Source organism: Salarias fasciatus, chromosome 12 (assembly GCF_902148845.1).
Source record: "Salarias fasciatus chromosome 12, fSalaFa1.1, whole genome shotgun sequence".
NCBI lineage: Eukaryota > Metazoa > Chordata > Actinopteri > Blenniiformes > Blenniidae > Salarias > Salarias fasciatus.
In genome coordinates this window covers 16,806,909-16,829,229 of record NC_043756.1, presented here as the reverse complement: position 1 = coordinate 16,829,229, position 22,321 = coordinate 16,806,909, and the positions used below count along the sequence as shown (strand labels likewise).

At 43.3% G+C, this 22,321-nt stretch overlaps 1 protein-coding gene across 1 annotated transcript; it reads left to right on the top strand.

Moving 5' to 3' along the window:
* Nucleotides 1-654: 654 nt before the first annotated feature.
* Nucleotides 655-4,740, top strand: elac1 (elaC ribonuclease Z 1). Its single transcript, XM_030105651.1, has 5 exons — nt 655-858; nt 2,444-2,650; nt 3,195-3,253; nt 3,623-3,833; nt 4,010-4,740. The coding sequence occupies exons 1-5, from the start codon at nt 702-704 to the stop codon at nt 4,501-4,503; spliced, it is 1,128 nt and encodes a 375-aa protein (XP_029961511.1). The 5' UTR covers nt 655-701; the 3' UTR covers nt 4,504-4,740.
* Nucleotides 4,741-22,321: the final 17,581 nt, after the last annotated feature.

Sequence of the window (22,321 nt, the reverse complement as noted above, 5' to 3'; positions counted from 1 at the left end):
AAAAAAGGTATGGTAATGATTGCTACTTGAAGTTACCTCAAGCTGGATTCTGGTGACACCTGACTGAAAATGTTCTTGAATAATGAAACTTACCATTTAAAAGGGAAATGACTGGAGGTATGCTGCTGGGATTTGTTTGATATGGCTTTCTGTTTCATTCATCACAAATTGCCCCACAGCATACAAAGCATGCTATTATTAATAATAGGGAATTCAGCAGACTCAAGGATGGTGCAGAGAGCTCATTACAAATGAAATTACGGTACAGTATATCCCCGTATTCTGACAGATGTACTATGGCTCCCAGTTTTGAGGAGCCCACCTTCGGGGGACATCATTTATTAAAAGTTCCACCTGAGCCACAGCTTCAATGCCAAGTTACTGCAAAGCCAGCATTTTAAAATCAGGTGTAATTTTATTAACGCTGATATCTGGAACTGTCTTCACCTCAGGATCCTCCACAGGATTTTTTTTTTTTTTTTTTTTTTTTTTTATTAGAGGATCCTCCACAGGATCAGCGGTACAGAATATGAATGAATGATGTCATAATAATAGTCATGAAAACAGCCAATCAGAGGCAGCGGGAGGCATTGCCATAACAATTTTAACTTCGACGTCATCAGTGTGCGACTGTTAAACGGAAGCATGCTGGGCTTGTTGTTGTAGGATTTCTCTCCCTTCCTGACTGTATCGCTGGGACTATGTCCATGGATATAACCTTCCTCGGGAACGGCTCGGCCTACCCGTCTCCTCACCGCGGGGCCTCGGCTCTGGTGCTGCGGACGGAGGGGGACTGCTGGCTGTTCGACTGCGGGGAGGGAACCCAGACCCAGCTGATGAAGAGCCAGATCCGAGCCGGTGAGCCTGCGTCTGCCACCCGGCACACAGCAAACCGCTGGGCCAAAAACTCTTCTTAAAACGTAAAAGACAGTCTTTTTACACATGGACACGATTTCAACACCACCACGTGGTGTAGTAATGTAGGGCATCTAAGACTTAACTTGCCATTGCTTTTCTTTCGTCATGTTATAATATATTTCAACAAAATCAGAAATGTTTTTGTCAAGTAAAAGTTCTTGACGAAGAACTTATTTAAAAAATACACTCAATCAGTACCTCTTTTAAAAAAAAATTAATCCAAGTTTATTTTTCTTGCAGCATTCAGGCACAAATGAAATCACAGTGCTTACAAGGAAATAAAGGAAATGTATTGAAATAAGGCGATTAAGAAAATGGATTTTATTTTTCAGGGCTGGAATTGGCAATTTGCTGATGTAGTGGCCAGAGGCGAGCGTGGGTCTCAGTACAGAGGGGGCGGAGCATTCGTTATTTTACCATCCAAACAATACCTCATGATGCCATCATCAAACAACACACTAATGCTCACTTTTATTGAGCCAAGCAAACCTATATGCCTCAGAAAGCAGAATAAAGTCACAAACCAGTTCACAAACTTGTTCTGAAGAACAAATACACATCTGCACGCGCGCGCGCGCACACAAATGCAGTCTGACAGCTGTCAATCTCAGAGCGTCCGCTGTCCATGGTGCTGAAAGTTCAGATAAAAAGTCACGGGCTAAATCTGTACCAGCTTTGATACAGCTTAAATATAAAATGAACACAGCTGGTCTAAAATTACACAATCTGTTCAGATAGATATAGACACAGCTATCTATATCTTTTGGAATTCACATATATTAGAAAAAAAATAGACTCGGCGGTCTCTTATAGTTGAGAGCAACACAAGGCACATTCAAATAGGCAGGTGTTTAAGACCACAGCATTCTGATAAAGATAATATTTTTGAAGGTTTCACTGACTCACCAATGGCTCCGATGTTAGGTTTTGGGTAGTACCGCTAGCGGCTAGCATAGTGTTTAGCATACTGTTTAACTTCCCTCCAGAGAGTTCAGATCAAGTGCAAAAGAAAAAAACTCGTTCATGCCGCACAGCCAATCAGCGCTGGCTTACAGCTCTGATGCATTCATGGACAGTCGTAATGTAAGAATTGGCAAATTGGAGCCCACAATCATATGCGTATACCTTCTCTCACACACTGCACATTTTATTGGAATAATTTATTTATGAGTAAATGTGAACACATCACATGAAACGGGGCCCTATGACCTTGTGGGCCCTGGGGCGACCGCCCCCTTGTCCCCACTCATGCCCCGCTACAGGTAGTGGCTGTAAGGAATGTTTTGTTTTATTGCTTAATTTTTTTTTCCTCTGCAGGTGCTCAAATGGGGACAGCCCTTTATTCTTGATTGCACACATAACACAAGTTGCAGTAGCATGAATGTGTTCCTTTTACATTTGTTTTAATGCACCAGTTCAGGGATGTTCATATGACAATTGTATGCCCAAAGTCTTGATAGGCATCTCTTTCCTTTATTCATGATTCAGTCTGTAATGTTCCATATGTGTCGCGTTTTCTTGACAGGCCGAATCTCTAAGGTGTTCATCTCCCATCTGCATGGAGATCATCTGTTTGGGTTGCCTGGTCTCCTTTGTACTGTGAGCCTCAACACCAACCCTGAGGTGCAGCAGACTCCTAACTGCATGGACATCTACGGGCCCCGGGGCCTCCGTCACTTCGTCAGGACCACACTCGGCCTCACAGGATCGCAGCTGCTCTTCCCTTACGCAGGCAGGTCGTAAATGCACAGCACTGGCTCTGAAGTTGGAAGCTTAACTAGATTGTAAGACTGATAATGCACATAGTTAGTTCTCAACACACCACCTTCAGGATAGATTTATCAGAAGCCTAAGCAAAAAGTTGTGATATAGTTATTAGTTGTTTTTTTTTTTTTAGTTCCAGTTTATTTAATGTCTTTCTTTTCAAACCTTCTGACATCTTAAATTGCAATAATAGCATATTAACCTTAACATTTTAATGGTAGTTATTGTTGTTTGTGGATATTATTTGTGTATGAACTGTAAGATTCAACAAATTGCAATTCAGGGATATGTTGAGGTGTTTGAACAGAAATGAACTGAAGTCTAAAATGTAGTGTGTGTGTGTGTGTGTTGTGTGTGTGTGTGTGTGTGTGTGTGTGTGTGTGTGTGTGTGTGTGTGTGTGTGTGTGTGTGTGTGTGTGTGTGTGTGTGTGTGTGTGTGTGTGTGTGTGTGTGTGTGTGTGTGTGTTTGTGTGTGTGTGTGTGTGTGTGTGTGTGTGTGTGTGTCGCTGTAGTGCATGAACTGGAGCCAACGCATGATCAGAGTCCAGCCGAGGGGAGCCTCAGCTTGGAGGTGAGTATCTTGATTTAGCTGTTAAAACCTGACTTGTAGTCGTCATGAAACATTTTCAACATTTGCTCTCTTGGCCAAGGAAAAAGGAAGTCATTCTTTTTGTAATGCATCCACCCATCGATCTAATGGCTTGATGTTAAGATCCCTGTGACTTAAGTGTGTCAACACACACAATGTCTCAATATCATCTGTGCTTGAAATATTAATACAATAAATTCAGTTCCTAAATAGCATTTATAAGAAATATCACATTTCAATCAAACTGCATCTTCTATGGTTAAGAGGAATACACCATCAAAAGCATCTAGAAATCCTCTCTCTCTCTCTCTCTCTCTCTCTCTCTCTTTCTCTGTCTCTCTCTCTCTTCAGACGACAGCAGAGCGCGGCCCTCTCCACCCTCAGGAGCAGCCAGGCAGGACCATCTCACTGGACGCCTCCACCGACTCCTATCTCCTCTTTGAAGACAAGAAGTTTGTTGTCAAAGCCTTCAGGTTGTTCCACCGCGTGCCTTCCTTTGGTTTCTGTGTCGAGGAGCATGAACGACCCGGAAGACTGAAAACTGAACTGTTGAAGGAACTCGGTAAGAAAAAAAAAAAAAAAAAAATCCCTCTATTTCTATTTTCTAGTATTTCTGATTTTTTTCTGATTTTTACTTTCTTTTTAACTTCACTTCTAAATATAATTTAATTCCTGTATTTCTAATTCCCTTTAGAATGTTGTTTTGGATTCTATTAACTGATGTTTTTCGTCCCTCAGGCATGAAGCCGGGGCCGTTCTACGGCCGTCTCAAAGCCGGAGAGCCTGTCACTCTTGAGGACGGCCGTGTGGTGCGGCCCAGCGAGGTCCTGGAAGACGCCATCCCCGGGCGGAAGGTGTGTGTATTCGGGGACTGCAGCTCGGCGCTCGGAGAGGCGCCGGCGAGGCTGTGCGCCGGAGCCGACGTCCTGGTCCACGAGGCGACCCTTGCCGACGAGCACAGGGACAAAGCGGTGGAACACGGACACAGCACGCCGCAGATGGCGGCGGCGGCGGCCCGGGCGTGCGGCGCCAGGAGGCTGGTGCTGTACCACTTCAGCCAGCGCTACAAACCCTGCTCCCTGCAGAGGGACGGCGACGAGGACGACGTTTCAGAGCTGAAGAGGCAGGCGGAGGAAGCTCTGCAGGACTGTGGCGTCGAAGTGACGCTCGCTGAGGATTTCCTGACGCTGCCCGTCCCCGTTCGGAAAAACAGATGCAGGGAATCAGATTAAAAGTAGAGCAGCAAGTTATATTTGGACTGTGACCAAACATAGTGGTACTGTAACTCTTATAACTTGAATATACATATTTTAAACACAAAACAAGGTAAGTTATTGAAAGTACATAACAGAAAAGAAGATATAAATCATTCTATTGAATCGTGTCTAAATAGTCAAACCTGCTTTAAGTCTGTTTTTTAAGAGTTTGATCATACAAAGGATGTATTTTGGTAAAATAATAAAAGTATTTGGTCCCAATGTCAAGTTTTGGGGTTTTGTGAGTGTAGAATTGACATTCATTTCCACAGAAAGCTTTTTTTTTATGTACAGCTTCTTTTAGGCCATGTAGCAGCTATGAATGCAGCTCTGCTTCATTCTTGATCAAACACCAGACGGATGTTTCTTTTTTTCTTAATGCTCAGTTACTACTGTTGTAGAGTTGTTGACTCTATAATTTGAATTTGACCTCCATCAGACTGCAGTGTGAACAACCCCATTAAATCATAATCGCTTAAAAAAAAGCCGCAGATCAACCCCTCTGACACAACCACAGCAAGCAGGTCCACGCGGTCAGAATGATTCAAATAAGGTTTCAGCACCATGGACAGCTCCATGGATTTTGCCAGTCATTATGTCAAACCTAATTATGAGCCTAATGCAGCGTCCTCCAGCGACTCCCCTCAAAATCTCCCCGGCGCCCCCGGAAGTTTTTTTTTTTTTGCTCCTCTGCCGGGCTTCCTAGTCGCGCACATGGCCGCTGCGACGACCACGGTGGACTACCGTCCAATCCCCCTTTTCCTCCCACATCTCGCACACCCGTCCGGTGGAGGATATGCAAAAACAGGTAGGAAAAACAATAAACTGAAATAAAACCAATGAAATAAAATAAGACACTCCCCAAAAAGTTCTCCCAAGCGTGCAGTCGCGCGACGTTTCGACCAGGTACGGTCTTCCTCAGGCACAAAGCACGCAAAATTAAAATAAATGAGTGATCAGTTGCTTCCCGGCACAAATCGGCTTCTCACAAACGAGCTGCTTTCTCATCAGAGAACGGAGCAGAAAGTACAGGCTGCACCGCCGGCAAAAGTGAACAACAGACAACATGGGCGCGCACGTACCCGTGCGTGACATGCAGACAGACGAGAGGAGAAGGGACCTTTTTTTTTCGTCCCCCCCCCCCCCCCCCCCCCCCCCCCATCTTCAGGGTGAATGTAGAGAATGACTCTTAAACATTCCTCTTATTCAACTCCTGTCCACTAAATACTCACGTGGCAAAGTAGCATTTTTGAACGTCGTGCTGTCATGCACATGATGGCCAGAAGGGGGCAGCAAGTCCACATTTACTGAGGCTATCAGCAGCGAGAGAAGTTTACATGGAAAAGTGTTAAAACAAGACTTTTCATTGTATTCAGTCGTCCTGGTGTAAGAAATTATTAATTGAAATGAATAGGCTCGAGGCATTAGTATCCTAATGATAACTTTTTTGGAGATATAACTTTGAATCCCATTGTAATATAATAATTTCATGTAAAGATATAATATTGGGTTTATTAAAGTGCTGTGGGTAAAAACTCAGCTTCAACTAAATGAATGTTTCATGTGACGATAATGCAGATAAAGAGAAAGACTAGAGGTTCGTCAGCAGGAAGAGTCGGAGCTGTGTGGTCTCATCCTGACCCCCTGTGGCCGCTGCAGAGCTACCTTCATGTGGCCTTGTTGGTCAAAGTTGGCAGATATTGCAGCATTTTACTCGAGCATTGCAAAGTGTCTGGCATCAAACACTGGTTTATTTTATAGCTACTGAAGTTTGTTCATATCTCATGACTGTTTGTTGCTCCTGTGTTGTGTGATAAACAGAATTTCATTCAGTCCAAACAGTATGATTATTCCTGTAATGAATATAGGACAGATTACATCCATAGACCCTGTATAAATGCAAATAGACATAGACAGTTATGGAATGAGCACAGGGTATGTTTAACTCAGCTGCTGCTGTTTTAATGCATTTTATCTGTATAAATCATACAAGCACAAATCCTATTTCTTAGACAAACTGAAGCTAATTTTGAAAAGTTGTGAGTATGAAGCCATCATACACACAGGACATGTATTGAACCACATGCTGGAGGCTTCACCTGTGTGTCGCAGCCTGTATACAGTGAATCCATTATGCTCGTGATGTTGGTTCCTCTCGTCGGAACACCTCAGCCGCCAGTACAGCGCCATCCCGCCGCCTTACTGTCGCCTCGCCATTGTCATGGAGACCATGTGAGTTATAGCTTTGTGTATGTGTGCGTGCGTGTGCGTGTGCGTGTGTGTGTGTGTGTGTGTGTGTGTGTGTGTGTGTGTGTGTGTGTGTGTTTGTGCTTTACCCAGGGCACAATAGGCAGACTGACATAGAGTCTGATAGGGGTCATGACCTCTCACAGCAGGAAGCTGAAACTGTGGCTCCTTGCTTCTCCTGTCTCCTGGTCAAGTGTGTGTGTGTGTGTGTGTGTGTGTGTGTGTGTGTGTGTGCGTCCTACATCTGCATTAGTATAATATGTTTATCTGTGCAGTAGATGCCTATCTTTGCGGAGAAAGGTGTGTTTATAACACATTTATAAATCACTGGGTTGTTCCAGTGATGAGGCAAGTCATTGACATGCGCGCGCACACACACATTCACACACAGACACACACAGACACACACACACACACACACACACACACACACACACACACACACACACACACACACACACACACACACACACACACACACACCGAGTGATTGCATCAACAGAATTAGATGAGTGCCAGGGACGTCTTAATGGATGTTTTGGCTGGAAGCACTATATCTGAGATCAAAGTATAAAATCATTCAGACTGAAAAAGTCCAGCAGGTGATGCACCTGTACTGAACACATTCTCACTGTCTTAACTTAACTGAGAGTTTGCTGTGACACAAAAACACACACGGTGTGCTGAATGTGAGTGTACTGCTGGCATTTAGTGGTGTGAGCATGCACAATGCAAGAAACCCGTTCCTGGATATCTGACTTGTTGATTATGCGTTCTCGGTTCGTGAAAGATTTAGTGCCTGTGTCAAGTGCACGGGCAAGTGCCTGCATTGCATGCGTGTCTGTGCACGTTTTTTTAAGGTCGACCCATCCATGATGTCCCAGTGGACTTGTCACAAAGTCTGTCACCATCCAGTCACCGCGGCGCCCAACTTGGCCGAGACCCGACGGCGGCAGGGAGCACCTTGTCACCGTGGTAACACGTCTGGGATGTAACCCCCTCTCCTCCCTTAAGAAATGCAGACACACACACACACACACACACACACACACACACACACACACACACACACACACACACACACACACACCAGCACCTCCAGAAAGAAAGGCTCGCTCTGACTGTGCAACATAAAAATAAATGTATAGATTCCCCCGCCTGATGTGGCCAAATGCAGAGGAAAACAACTACGATCAGATGCAGTGATCAGTTTTTGACCTCTGACATGCTGATGCCTGGGAGAATCTGCTACAAATAATATCACCCAAATATCTCTCATTTCTTTCAGATATTACTTGTTGAAATTGGAGCCACGCTCCACTTTTTCTTAGGCTGCGGTTGTTAGTGAGATACAGTGTTAAATGTATTTATCAGAGGATTAAACAGACATAGCAAAACTTTTTGTTCAAGATTTTTTTTTCCAAAAGTTTATCATAAATACAAGTGGCATATTGAGTCAACAATGATTTTTTGCCTTTTCACTAATAGCAGCTACTTCGAAGAGAAGAGTTCTTAGTTTATGTGGAGTTTGTACCGTCTGAAGCTAAGTAATGACAGCTTACAGGAGAAAAGAGCAAGTGGTGAAGTAGGGAGCAAGAATAGCAATGTTTTAGAGAGGTAAACTTTCAGTGATTCAGCAATTTAAAAAAAACATGTTCAAAAAATGCTAGGAAAGAAAAAGAAAATTGCTTTTCCAAAGTTATTATACAAAAACTTCTGAAATAGTTTAGTTTTTTATGTAGTAGTCCCAGTACTGCCTTAGAGCTATATTAAGGCCTTGAAACATATAAAGACAATGCTTTAATGCATTTCAAAAGTAATGTTCAACTTGAGGGAATAATATTAAAGTAAAATTTAGGATAGTTCTGGTCAGCCTGTAAATCACATGGTGAATCTACGCAGGAAAATCTTTCATATAACTGATGATATGATTTGTCTAAATGAGGAAGACATAATTGGCATCTTTGGACTCGAACTATTCCAGACAGGAGGACAATACAAACGCATGCAGTGCCAGTGAAGCGCTGTCTGAACGGCGTTGTGTAAGGCGGCCTGGGGATCGGTCTTTGTCCCCCTGTCTTTCTGCACATCTCCTTCTCTTTAATTAAAACACTGCGATAACGTGACAGACCGAGATGCAGCCGCTTCCACGGCCCCTGGCCGATGAAAGTGCTCCAGACTCTGTGAAGAAATTTAAGACGTCTTGTTTATGATGTGGATACAATTAATGTTTGATGAAGGAATGCACGCGGGAGGACAAAGCAGCGGAATGCAGGTCTAACAAAGCTCTGTTTGACTGATGTTGTGTAAGGCGGCCAGGAGGATCGGTCATTGTCTGGGCTGCTCTGTGGCATCACCTCCAGCAACACGGGAATTCTCCCCCGCTGCTGCTTCTCTTCGCCTGCAGAGAGACAGCCACCGCTCACATGAGTGATGACTAAACAAAAGCGGCACAAAGGGAGTCAAATGTGTGTTTGATAAGTTTTCTGACACCAGGACAGTCGGGAGCACTTATAGATATCAGCATGCTCGGATGCAAAGCAGTTCGAATCAACGTGCACAGATTCTTTTAACTGTACGCACAGTGTTGACTGTTTTCCTCGACAGCAGGACAAAGACCTGATTATTAGCATTTGGCAAAAAAATCCAAAGCCAAAGCAAATTCCCATGAAGTTAAAATGTAAATCGTTAACATGATAGCATATCCAGTGTGACAGCAATGCATGGAAACTATTGGATCATGTTCAATTTGACAGCAGTAAGTGGTCTAAATTGCCCCCATCTCCAGTGGCTGCCATGCTACAGTCAAACCTCCCCATTCGGGCCTAAAACGGGATTTTCAATTGTGCGCTGAACACAAGCAAGATGATCCGGCTCCTCTGAAGTCTGATGAATCCACGGTGTCTGAGGTGAGCATCAACACATTGTCATTGGTGAAGGGGCAATTATGGAATCAGTGGAGAATAACACTGGGTTGTGTTTGTGACGTATACACACAATTAATGTTTGATCAAGAAATGCAATACAGCTCTAACAGAGATGCATCCAGTTTTTGAGAATCACGTCATTTTATGTACAATAGACAGAGTTTGTTCTCCTGAAATTGTCGTTTTCAGCATTTATACTTTAAATCGAGAAAATCTTCCTGAAGTGAGTGGGACAGTGTCTTTATAAATGAAAGTATAGTAAACTGGTCCTTGTCATATTTTTATATCAATAGATTGGACTGTTTCTGTCAAACTAATTTGGCTTTCCATTAAGTGAGGCCTCTGAAGCACTTGCACCCATTCACCTTGACTATTTCACACACATGCATATGAATGTGCACTCCCAATGCCGAACAAAAGTTTCTCATGAATTCATGAAGTCGTCTGAGGAGTGGAGAAGAGAGTCTGGACAGGAGGAGAATGAAAAACTCGTTAAGCTGTTCTTTTTGGTGGCAGACGAGCTGTGACAACTGCGACAGTGTGAGTTTCTGAGTGTGTGTTTGTGTGTCCCGGCCTCTCCAGTCTGCAAACTCGCGGGGAAGTTGAGGCGACTGAGATGGGAATGTCAGCACCCCTGCTGGCGGACACCAGTCGGGGGTCGCGCTCCTCTGGGAACGCCGCTGCATCCAAATGTGCGCATTTGATAAGGCCCGAGAATGAGTGTGTGTGTGTGTTTTGCAACCTATGCGTGCACATCATAAATATGTTCCTGTCTGCATGAATGTTAGGGGTCTGTGTCTGGCCATTTTTTTTTCAGCGGGGGGAAGGAAGGTTAGTGCGGTGACAGCCTCAGCTGTGTTGAATTGTGGGAGGAAAAGAGCTGACGCGACGGGAGTTGATGTCTGACATGACCCCTCTCAGCAGGCGCACCGCGGGGAGCTGGGAGCTGCGTGTCTGTGTGTGGAAGACTTACAAAGTGAGCAACAACCGAGCCACGGAACAAACCACTTTTCCATCAGTTTCTTGGAACAGACTCACACACTCAGCGGTGTTACTCGCTCGGTGAAACTCTGTCAGAATAGATGTGATCATCAGCGTGGAAATAATGGTTTTGGACTATTTCCTGCTGCTTAATCTTCTCACGTCCTTTCCTGAACCTACTTTCCATTTTCCCTATCTCCACATCATATACCTTTCCTTGACCTTCTCGCTCTTCGTCGGCGTCCCTGTTGCGCCCTCAGCCTCTCCTGAAGGTGCACTCAGGTGGGTAAAGTGATCTTCAGGGTGCTCTACCTTTGCTCCATGTGCTTTCCTTTCACTCGTTTTTGCTTTTCACAGTTTTCCCGTCTCATCTCTATTTGCATCGTCCCTCTAGTCTTTCCTTCTCCTTTCGCCTCCACACCCCCAGTCCAGCACGCACACATAGAAACACAGGCACTTTCATCCCTTTCTATTCACTGTCTGTCCTCTCTCCGGGTCCAGTGCTTCGCCATCAGCCTGATAAGTGCCAACAAAGCCCCCACTGTCTAGTGTGACCCTCTATTCTTCCCCCATCCCTTCTCTCTCCTTCTTTCTCCATCCTGGAGCAGCCAAGCATGAGGTAAAGAGAGGGGGGGGGGGCATTTATCTCGCGCACACACCCCAACTTGTTTTACCTTTACCCCCTTTTTATTATCACCCCCCTCATCATATATTGTCATGGTGTTTATGCTGTTGTGACGTCCTCTAACTTTACTGCACTTTCTGTCATCTCCTCTTTTTGTGTCCTTGTCCTGTAACTTTTTTCAGCTCGTAGAGAAAGTATGTCCTCCCTGCTCCCACACCGCACACTGATGCTTTTATTAAGGAACAAGGGGACGGATCTGGAAGTTTAGCCAGACTTTTGCACATCTCTCTGCACCCCCCATCTCTCCATCTTCTTCGAGTTGGTTTCCCCTCATCTGCCCAAGAATTAAAAAAAAAAAGTTAAGGTGCTGTTTGTGGTCTTTTGGTCAGTTTGGTCAATCACAGATCACTCCTCATACAACTTTTTTTTTGTGTGTGTAGTAACATACTCTGGAAATCCCCCTTGATCTTGAAGATATAGTTTCACATCTTCTCAATTTGGGTTGAATTGTTGAATCAAACAGTTGAATCAGAAAACGTACGATTGTCCCTCCCGAAGAGTGGACTGCTATCCCGTCTGGGCCAACAGCCTTCCCATTCTTTGTCATCTTCGATTCTGTTCTCACTTCATGAACCTTCATCCAGTTATACTTCAACCCAAGTAGTTTAAAAGACACAAATTGAGAAATGCTTCCAAATGGCCACAATGGAGGACAGAGTGAAAAGCCTGCTGTCGGGCTGAAGGAGGAGATGCAAATGGGTCGTTAACAGAACACGTTTTCAGACAGTCCTTGGATGGAAAGTTTTGCACTTGGCTTTACACGCAGAAAGTGTTGGAAAGGAGAACTTGAGGAAAAAGTTCAAGCTTTGCTTGAGTTTTTCTTCTTAGTGTAGCTACAGCTCTGTCGATCACTGCTTTATGTACAAGGATGACCAGCTTGGATAAACAGGAGAAACACAGAATTTACAAACGAATAAACAGACAAACAAGCAAACAAAAGAATGAAGAAATAAAAAAAACTCAATCAAATCACATTTTCAGATGCAACAAAATTACAAGAGCAAACACAATCCACAAATGGAGGACATGTTATTTTTTTTAACATCTCACTGTATTTTGTGCCAGGAGATGTTGTTGACAGTGATATAATGCTGACTCCTGTAATTTTAAAAATGTGAAGATGGCATGCGATGATATGCACACACACCACTGAAACAAAAGGAAACACTTAAAGTTCTCTCTCTTTCGGGAAGCTATCATTTTCCTGGTGTGACCCACTCAGTATCACAATGAGCTGTACAAAGATGAGCTTGATTACACCCTGCTTAATAGCACTGCACATTAAAATCAACTTCCAAAATTCAGCATCTGGTCACCTTTTCCTCTTGTATCAGTGCCTTGTATCAATTGTGTGTGATTGTATCTGATTGCGAGAATCTCTACCATTTCACCACTGAAAAACACTAATTTTCACTTTTCATCACGTGTAGCCAAACTAAGCGAGGTGATTTGTAGTGATCTGCGATATTTGACCACACCAGTGAAATTACAGCCCCCCCACCACCACCGCCCATCTCTTTCAGACCCTCCAGTCCTGTCAATCAGCAAGCTAGTCAGTCATTCAGTCTGTCTGCCAACCATCACTCAGAAAGTCTGAGGAGTACTAATGGGCCTTGTTAGCCACTTAACTCTCTCTCTCTCTCTCTCTCTCTCTCGAAGTATGAATAGAATAACCCTAATGGTGCTTGTTTGCCTCTCCGCTGCTGTCCCTTATCCTCATATGGCGTTATCACAGTTGATCAGTGTAGCAGCAGATAAGTCTCGGTGTGACTGTGTGGTGTCCTCTTCCTGGAGCCGTTATCAGCGCTGATCAGTGTACCTGGAGTTCTCTGTTGGGGACCCCGTCTGAGAAGGTCATGTTTTCATTCGCCCCGATTGGCTCGCCGACCGATAAGACAATTTGTAAGGCAGAAATCAGAGAAGCCCTTTTTCTACCAGAAGAAGGTTGAAAACGTTGAGAGCAGAATTACTTATAGGTATTTGTAAAACATAGATAAGATCGGGCGTTGTGAAAGTGACAAAACAGTGAGGAAAGATTTTAGGAGAAAACAGATCAGAGGAATCACTTGTAGAAGAAGACTAAAATGATTCTATTAAAACACAAAAGCAAACAAGCTACAGATACAGGTGGAGCTTTGGGTAATGAAAGTGCACAAAAACTCCATTCAGATCCAACAAGTATATTAATGGACACATTAGTCCAGACAGTCATGACACAAGTCATGTATTTGTCTGATTACCTAATTTCATTGAATGACTACACATGCAGTTCGTTACACATGCTTTATCCAAGCCTGGACACACAGTCACAAAAACATAGTTAACAGGAAGGAACCAAAACAGTTCATAATTTTAGAGAAACATTCTCACTAGAGAACAGTTGATTTTCAAGGATAATCCCAAATCTGGATGAGCTGTTAAATCCGTGTGCCTTAAATGTCCCTGATTTTGTTCTGAAATCTGGAAGAAATAGGTTGTGATCACACCCAAACCATACTTAAAGCTAGGGTCGGCAATCTTGGAAAACTAGCACGAATGTAGCATCTCCCCAAGGCTCCGCCCAGCTCCCACCCCATTGGAGGAGCTCCCGTTGGCAGCGAACGCACTGGATGCACGGGAGCGCCACTCGCACGGAGTTTGTGATCGCCTCCAATGTTATTAACCTTTCTGACTGGCCGCACACAACGCGCATAGGAGCGCAGCGCGCCCGCTCTGCTTCCTTCTATTTTTCACGCGAGCCGCGAGCGCCGAGAGCTCCTTGGCAACTCGCGCGCGCTCTGAACCAGGGCCAGTGCACGCCATTGAAATGTACGCGCAGGGGGCTGGTAGAACGGCGAAGGGATTTGATTGGTTCCTGAAGAGCGGTCCGCGCCTTCCGATTGGTCGGAGTTTTTACTGTCCTTTGGCCGCTACAGTGGTCAGATTTTTTCTGCACCTTTTTCCGTCCACATAATGTATTGACTTCTCCCAGGGGGCAAGGAGCATTTCACTCAGTATGACAAAAAGTGCTTTAGGACAACATCGTCTACCCTAGCTTTAACTTAACATTCTGACTTTGATTAAAAAAAAAAAAAAGCAGCAGGAACCTTCATACTGGTTTTCTTTGCATGAAGACTTTAATACAGAGACACAGATGTGGAAGGAAAAACCCAAACCTCGTTATGCAGGGACAGATGGGTATAATCACACTGATGGCAACGTTTCTAAAAAAAAAATAATAATAATTTGCTCTTTTAAAGATTTATTATGCCTGGATTTTTTTTTTTTTTCGGGAGGGGGTTATATCATGAAGAAATGTGGAGATAAAATGAGTAGCACGTATTGAAGCTGACACTACAGAGACTGGATGAGTTGAAAGCAATGGACATAACCACACTGAGGTCAAACATTTGTTTGCTGAGTGACATTTTTTAAGCCTGACATTTGGTCATTTGCTTGCCAGAAGTGACACTGATCGATTAGGACACTAACTTGGATTGAGACTTAAAAAAAAAAAAAACACTCATTGGCTCTGTCTTAATGGGAATAACATGCTTTCTCAACAAAAGGTGACCATTTTCAATTCATGATTCTGGTTGTTGGTATTTTGCTCATTACTGAAAATAAAACAACTTGTTACATGAAAAACTAAATTGTGGTACTGAATTAACATTTCTTCCCATCATTAAGGAAAACTTTATACTCTCACAAAACTATTTTTCTTTTGATGTTTTCAACTACAAAACGAAACTGATGCCACATGAGGTGAAGAGAAAAGTGTTACTTATGGATCAGTTACTTCTGGACCTCCTCATCAGTATTCGCTCTCTCTCCCAAAGGACCTCTCACTTCAGCCCTCGCTAATCCAATCGCCTCCTCTGCAGTCTCACATAAAGCCTCCAATCGTCCAGCAGTGGCCCCTTAATCGACATGTTATTGCCCACAATCACATTTACAGCACAGAGGCAAATCTGCGCAGATGCGATTGTGTCAGTTGCTAATCCAATGAGGCCCCGCTCACATTTCTTTTACTCGGCGTCTTTCATCTTCAAAAACAAGGTGACAGCGTTTTAATTTTCATTCTTGGTTTGCTCTCCATCAATTTGGCTCATGGTGTGTGGTGGAGTTTATGGAGCGAGACACACGTAGGTGCTGGTTATTGTACAAGCTTTTATTTGTCTCCTGCGGGAAAATGAAGTGCAGGGTTTAGGCTTCTCTATGTCGTTAGATATAGGAGTTTTCTGTTATTGTTTATTCACAGATGCAGCAACTATTGGATCACCCTGGGAAGATCTGTTTAAGTCTGGTGGTTTGATGCTAATTTTCTGACTTCAGTCACTGATTTTGGTCAGTGGGGTCAGAGCACAGTAAAGCAAAACCGTGCAGGAAAGAAAAAACTCTGGTGACGAAACATTGAAAGATGCTCAAAGGAAATGGAAGAACACAATGAAAAAATACTAGGATGGGAGTAAATACTTGCATAGTTACTACATGTAGTCAGTATTTTTCACATGTGATTCTTAACACTTGCTTACACATAATAACAATATAACGCTCTCTATCATAAATGATTTGTTTGAATTTCTGCACATTTTTTTCAGCTTCACATGCATCCACCAATAAATGATCTGTGAATTTGTTTCTGAAAAAGGTCCTGATATTCAAAACAACTTCTGTTACACTCCCTCATTAGTTTTTTTTATTTTTTTTATTACAAAACTGTTCCCAAAAGTACCCAGGAGAAATGATGATGATCAAAATATTAGCTATTTAAACTGAGAATGTAAATTTCCTCTGTTAAATGAGTACATGCAGTTTGAATATCATTGAGCTATGATTTCACAGAAAAGTGTCAAAGCAGATCACACTGTGTAAAGTGAAGTTACTAAAATTACTTACTTCGAAAAAGAGTATGCGTGAAAATACCAACAATGTGAGTTTGTGAGTTGAATGCGTGATCTATCATCTCAATGTACAGGTTAAATCTAAACTATATGTCAAGAAAGAATTAAATACTTCGCTACACATACACGCTTGAAGCTCATCCTGGTTGGCTGAGTGGTTAGTCAGGTGGTCAATAGACAATCTCTGCAATGACATGGGTGGACTTCTCTCCTCTGGGGGAAGTGTGTGTGTGTGTGTGTGTGTGTGTGTGTGTGTGTGTGTGTGTGTGTGTGTGTGTGTGTGTGTGTGTGTGTGTGTGTTTGTGTGTGTTTGACCCAACCCCAGGTCCCCAGGTCAGAGTTCCTGACACACACTCACACCCAGCAGGGTGACAAAATAATTAACTCAGACTATGATTGACAGACAGTTCATCACACTGACACACACATGCGAACTGAGGGCATTACTTTCCCATAATCAGCAACACAAACAAGACAGATGACCTGTGTGCCTCTTTGTGTGCAAAATAAAGATTAGAAAAAAGAGTCTTCATAGAAAGCTAAAAGACCGGGTGCTACAAGAAACACACACATAATGCTGTCTTACAGCTTCCTGCAGCACATGTGCACAGATTTTTGTTTTTTTTTACCATCATCAAAGAAAATCTAACATTTATGCAATCCACAACGCTCACATTGTTTAGGTGAACAGCTATGAGTGATCAGTTTTATGTCCGTCTTTTGTGTGTAAATCTCCAAAGTGCTCATGTTACATAGAAACCAATGCAGTGACTCACAGCATCATCATCCTTTTGTACAAATGACACATCCAGTTACTTCCCAGTAAAGCATGTGAGGTCATACTTGTTGTTTTTATATTTCATTTTTCGTGTTTCTATTTCCACAGTTTGTAAAATTTGCCAAAAACCATTTGAACTGTTCCAGTCCAGAAATGAGAGTGAGCTAAAAAGAGGAAGAAATTCCACACAGACAGCTCTGTTTCAGATACCTTCACCTTTGAAGGGTGCACTTAAAAGCGTCGGGTGTACTCGGGGTGGAGAGGAGGTGGTAAGAGCTGGTCTGGGTGGGTGGATAGGGGGTAACCTGCGGATTGAAATGGTGCGCCTCCCCTCGCCCGCCCTCCATCCCCTTGACTCTGAGAGGCCGTTTTTCTCCACGGCCACAAAGGGAGCGGGGTCGGATTGCGCCGGCACATTCACGGGCCCACTTTGTTTTCAAATGGTTTTGTTTAGTTGTGACACTGTAGACACCCAACACCTTCCAAGAATCCGAACTCTTCTGTGGGGGAGTACAGAGGGCAGGTGGGTGGTGTGCAGGACTGAGGCAGAGACGGGGAAACCTGAAGGATTTCAGAAATTAAAATGATCCAACACTTTCTTTTGTTGTCCTGACGTTGTATGTCCTCATGACTTCTACCATATTCCACCTCCTTCTACTCACTGGCTCCTGTGCTCCACCCTTTTCGAGCATTGCCTCCACCGCTCCCCGGGCTCCGTCATGCCTCCAGGCATTCCCGCTGTTTAAGCTTTTCCACCTTGGAGTGTTTAAGGAGCTTAAACAGCGGCAGGATCTGGACTGCTGAGCCCCGAGTCGGCTGATGCCCGAGAGCTAATACAAGACTAATTCTAGGCTTAGCCGTCACTTTTACACGGCACGTTTTTTTTTCTTTCTTCCATCTCTGTTGATGTGTGAGGAACGCTGCAGCTCCTGCATGATGGGCATGCAAGTTACCGCTCAATCATTTCAAGAGTTTTTCTACTTTTGTCACTCTCAAGATGAAAAGTGTGCAAAAAAAAGATAATCCTATAAGGTCTCCATGAATTTTAAGTGGAAATACACAAACCTGAAAGATATTTTCTGCTTTCTTAATTTTTTTTAATGAATATAGAGACAATTCAGCTGTCCAAAAAGTCCAACATTTGGACCACCGGACAAATTGATTAGGTCCTCATTTAATAATATATCCAGGTTTATGAGAAACACTATTTTGCGTGCAGCACAGGGACAACCTTTGTAAATGCTCCTTGACATGCTTGACAAGGCGGCAGTACCTGAGCTCACAGGGGCAATGGAGTCAATTGCTACACATAGGCAACGCTTTGAAGGGCAGGGGTGCGTTCTGCACGGGGCTTCTGGGGTGGCTCACACACACGATCCATTCCCCAACCATACACACCGCATCCCAGAGGACGGACGGTGCAGCGGCGGTCTGCAAATTCAACCTCGCCAAAGCAGCCGGGGGCTAAATACACCTGCTGTTCAACCTCTCGGAGGGGGGAAAAAAGGAGTATGTGTGTTAAGTGTTTTTTCCAGTAAAAGAAAGGCAGCAAGCAGGGGGGAAAATTTTGAGAAAAGAGTGTTTGTCTGAGAAAAAAAAAGAATAAATAAAGAGACATGGAAAGAGAGCAAGGGAAAGACTATCTGCTGCATTAACCTTCCCCTCTACAGTGCCAGCATAGTCTTTTCTGCACTCCTCTTTCAGCAGGGAGGACCCAGGGGACAGTAACGCTAAGCCCCGCTCCATTCTTCCACCAGAAACTTTGATTTCCTATTAGGTTCCTCCTGATGGGGACTGATGGGGAGCGGAGGGGAGGAAAGGGAAGGAAAGGGAAGGACAGACATGGGGATGGAGGGCGGAGGGGAGCAAAGAGAGTGGCGGAAAAAAGTGACAAGCGGCCAAAAGTAGACTAAGAAAGGAGGAGAGGAGTAGAGGAGGTCGGAAAAAAATAGAAAGAAAGAAAGAAATGCAGCAAGTGCAAAGAGAGGGAAGTGGGGGGGAGTGAGGATGAATAGGGAGGGCTGGCCACACACACACCACATGCAGCGATGGCAGGACGGCGGCTGTGGGATGGTGGCTGTCCCTGTCCCGGGTACCGGGGCATTGTTTACACTCAGCCCATTTAGCGCTGACCTTTCCGAGCTGGCAGACCTACAGGCTGAGAGGGAAAAAGGCACAGCAAACAGCAGACAGGTCGGTATGCAGACAGGCAGGTGAGATAAGACGCAGCAGGACAACAAAGTACGCAAAAAAAAAAAAAAAAGAAGAAGAAAAGCTGAAATGGGAGCTGAAGAGATTCAAGATTATTCTCGCCGTCATAAAAAAAAAAAAAAAAAAACCCATATCAAAAATATGATGGTCTAAGTTTACAAGTTTGAGGTGAATAACTTAACAAAGAAGCAACAGTACCATTACAGATGGAATTAGAGTACCGAATAAACATCTTTACTCAAGCAAAACTAAGCAAGCGGACAAAGCGTACCTTCAATTTGATTTACTAAATCAAACACATATAAATGCTTAATTTTAAAGAGATTTTTGATTATTACCTTGAAAGAAATTATGTTCTCTTGACTGGTAAAGGGTTAACACATTACATGGGACTCATATGTGGCCTGCAGTCTGTCATATACCTGACCTCCCATGAGGGCAATGCAGGAACAAAAACCCTTTGCTACACAAGTTCAGCCGATCTCTATTGTGGCGTTGCTTTTCTTACAGATTTCGCGCGGTTGACCTCGTTATGAAGACAGGTGCAGAGGTTTTAATGGAAGGCTGCATTAAGTCTGGCCGCCGTCGGCGACACGTGGCACAGGATGAGGAATAAAACCTGCACAAACGCCCAGAAATCTGTTAGCAAAGACTTACAAAATGTTCTCACTCAGAAACATCCTGAAGAAGAAAATGTCCATGTATAGTTTCTTTTTTCCTTTTTCTTTTTTTAAGATTAATCTATCAATAATTGTTCAAAAATAATAACAACAGCTGCTTTGCTGGTTGCTCAAACAACCTTCCTTGAAAGGCCCTGAAAAATCTGAAGAACAACAACAACAACATTTATCTGTGTTTCCATGATGAATAGTTCCCATGTCATGTGTGGGAAAGAGGGATGAGGCCGTTGTTAAAGTGGTGTAGGCGAGACAGGGAGATATGGAGACAGAAACATACAGAGAGAGACAAAAGGAAGCAGGAGAGAGGTGGTCGGAGGGAGAATGATTGATTGATGTGGTCAGTGAGGCGTCACTGATCTCCACGGGAGCCCCTTCAGAGAAGAGGATGTGGATTGGTGTTAATGGTGTGAAAAGAGACGGCAGCACAGATCTGGAAGGAGGATGATAAGGATGATACAAACAAACACGACTACTGAAAGGCTCGCATTGATTGCTTTAACAATATCCATTTCCCTGTAAGTTAACTGGGAAGTTCTATATTTTTATAGTTCAATTCTCCATTCTGGATGTCGCATGAAGTTTAGGATGTATGAAAAGTATTTATATAGTTATGACAATTGGTGTTTGACCAGCAGATATTTGAGCTCATTTATAGGAACTGTTGAAATCAGGCTGAATAAAAGGCTATGAATTGTCAGTGAAAAAACAACAGTTTATCTTAATGTCAGCCAGTAGAGGATAGCTAATCTTTAAAAGTTGAAGGATCATTAAGGTACAATTATTTTATTATAGCATATTTACTTTAAAAAAGTGGATCAATGTTTAGGAGTAAACTAAACGTGCAGCATTCTGTTTACACAGCACAGATGCACGCTTTTACACTTTAACACACCAGCTGTGTTTGTGTCAGCCTGCCAAGGACGGCTAATCCACTCCAGTGGTAAGAAATGTCTTGCCACATTAGCTGTGTAATCCTGCTGGGATCTTTTGTGTCTTAATTAAAGCTTTCTCTTCTTCTAGATACCCCATAGGCGTCACCAAGCAGCGAACATATTTAGAATTGCATTGGGATTATCCAAAATAAACTTATTTCCATCTGTAACTCACATGATTCTTCATGATACTGACACACTGCGGAGGAACTCTATCATTCTTAGATACTGTGATTACATTTAAATAGCACATCTTTTAAGAAGTGTTGGTATTCCAAACATCAAAGCTGTTTCAGCGAGGGCTGATGTAACCTACGGCTACGTTTCCTGTCTAGTTGAAAAAGATTCATGCTAATCCAGTTCTTTCACTGTGAGAAGCAGCAGGCTGTTGTTTTATCCAGGCAGGGGGCTTGTTTCTAAATACACCCCACAGCTATTACTATGTGTCTACAAAGAGCACATGAGAACTACATGACAGCATCCAACCTCTGGTTTGATGTGTGATACGTGAGGTTTAAGACTTATCTCAGAGTTTGAATGTACCAAAACAAACCTTTTATGATACAAAACATTGCTTCATGTTAAAACAGATGATTTAGAGATGAAAAATTTCCTCCTCTCTTTTAATGGACACTTCTTGAATGAGCTCGATGGATCCTGATGACCATCCATCAGTCTTTAACTCTATTCATCCATGAGGTGCTGCAGTTCTTCATAGCTATGTCCGAATACTACACCCTAAATTTAGGCTTTAAACTTTGTTGGATTAAACCCTCAGTAAACTCATGCATACCCATGCATGGGGGGCTCTGGTTAATCTGACTTATGTTTCTTTTTTTTTTTTCTTCAATATTTGTAAATGTGTGGTTCACTGCTTGCATTTGCACTGTGATGGTGGCCTGTTCAGAGTGAACGCTGCCTTCAGCTCCAGCTTCTCACGAACCCAATTCAGACAGAAGGTTATAGATGGATGGAAGTGGCGCGGAGGCCAGTCTTATGACTGACTCAGCCATTGCGTTTCACTGGACTAATCAAATGGTGGGATCCACATTATTTAGGTAAATTAAAGTCATTATTATTGTCGAGTGTTTTGGAGGCTGAAGTTAGATGGACATCTTCTACATTGCATTCAACAGAACATAGGTATTTCTGCCATGATAAGGCATTATTCCCTCATAAAATCCATCCATCCATCCATCCTACTTTATCCTGTTCAGGGGCACGAGGAGGTGGAACCAATCCCAGCTCACACAGACAGACAATTATATACACACTCATATTCACACCAAGAGACAACTCAGTGTCACCATCTGACCTCACATGTATGTTTTTGCAGAATTGTTTTTTTTTTCTTCAATAAAGTGATCAGGAAACAGTCATTGTCTCTACAGGGTGAATGCATCTTTGATTAATGAATGGTGACAATTAACTCACTTTGAAACCACTTTAACCTCGAACCCATGATTCTGG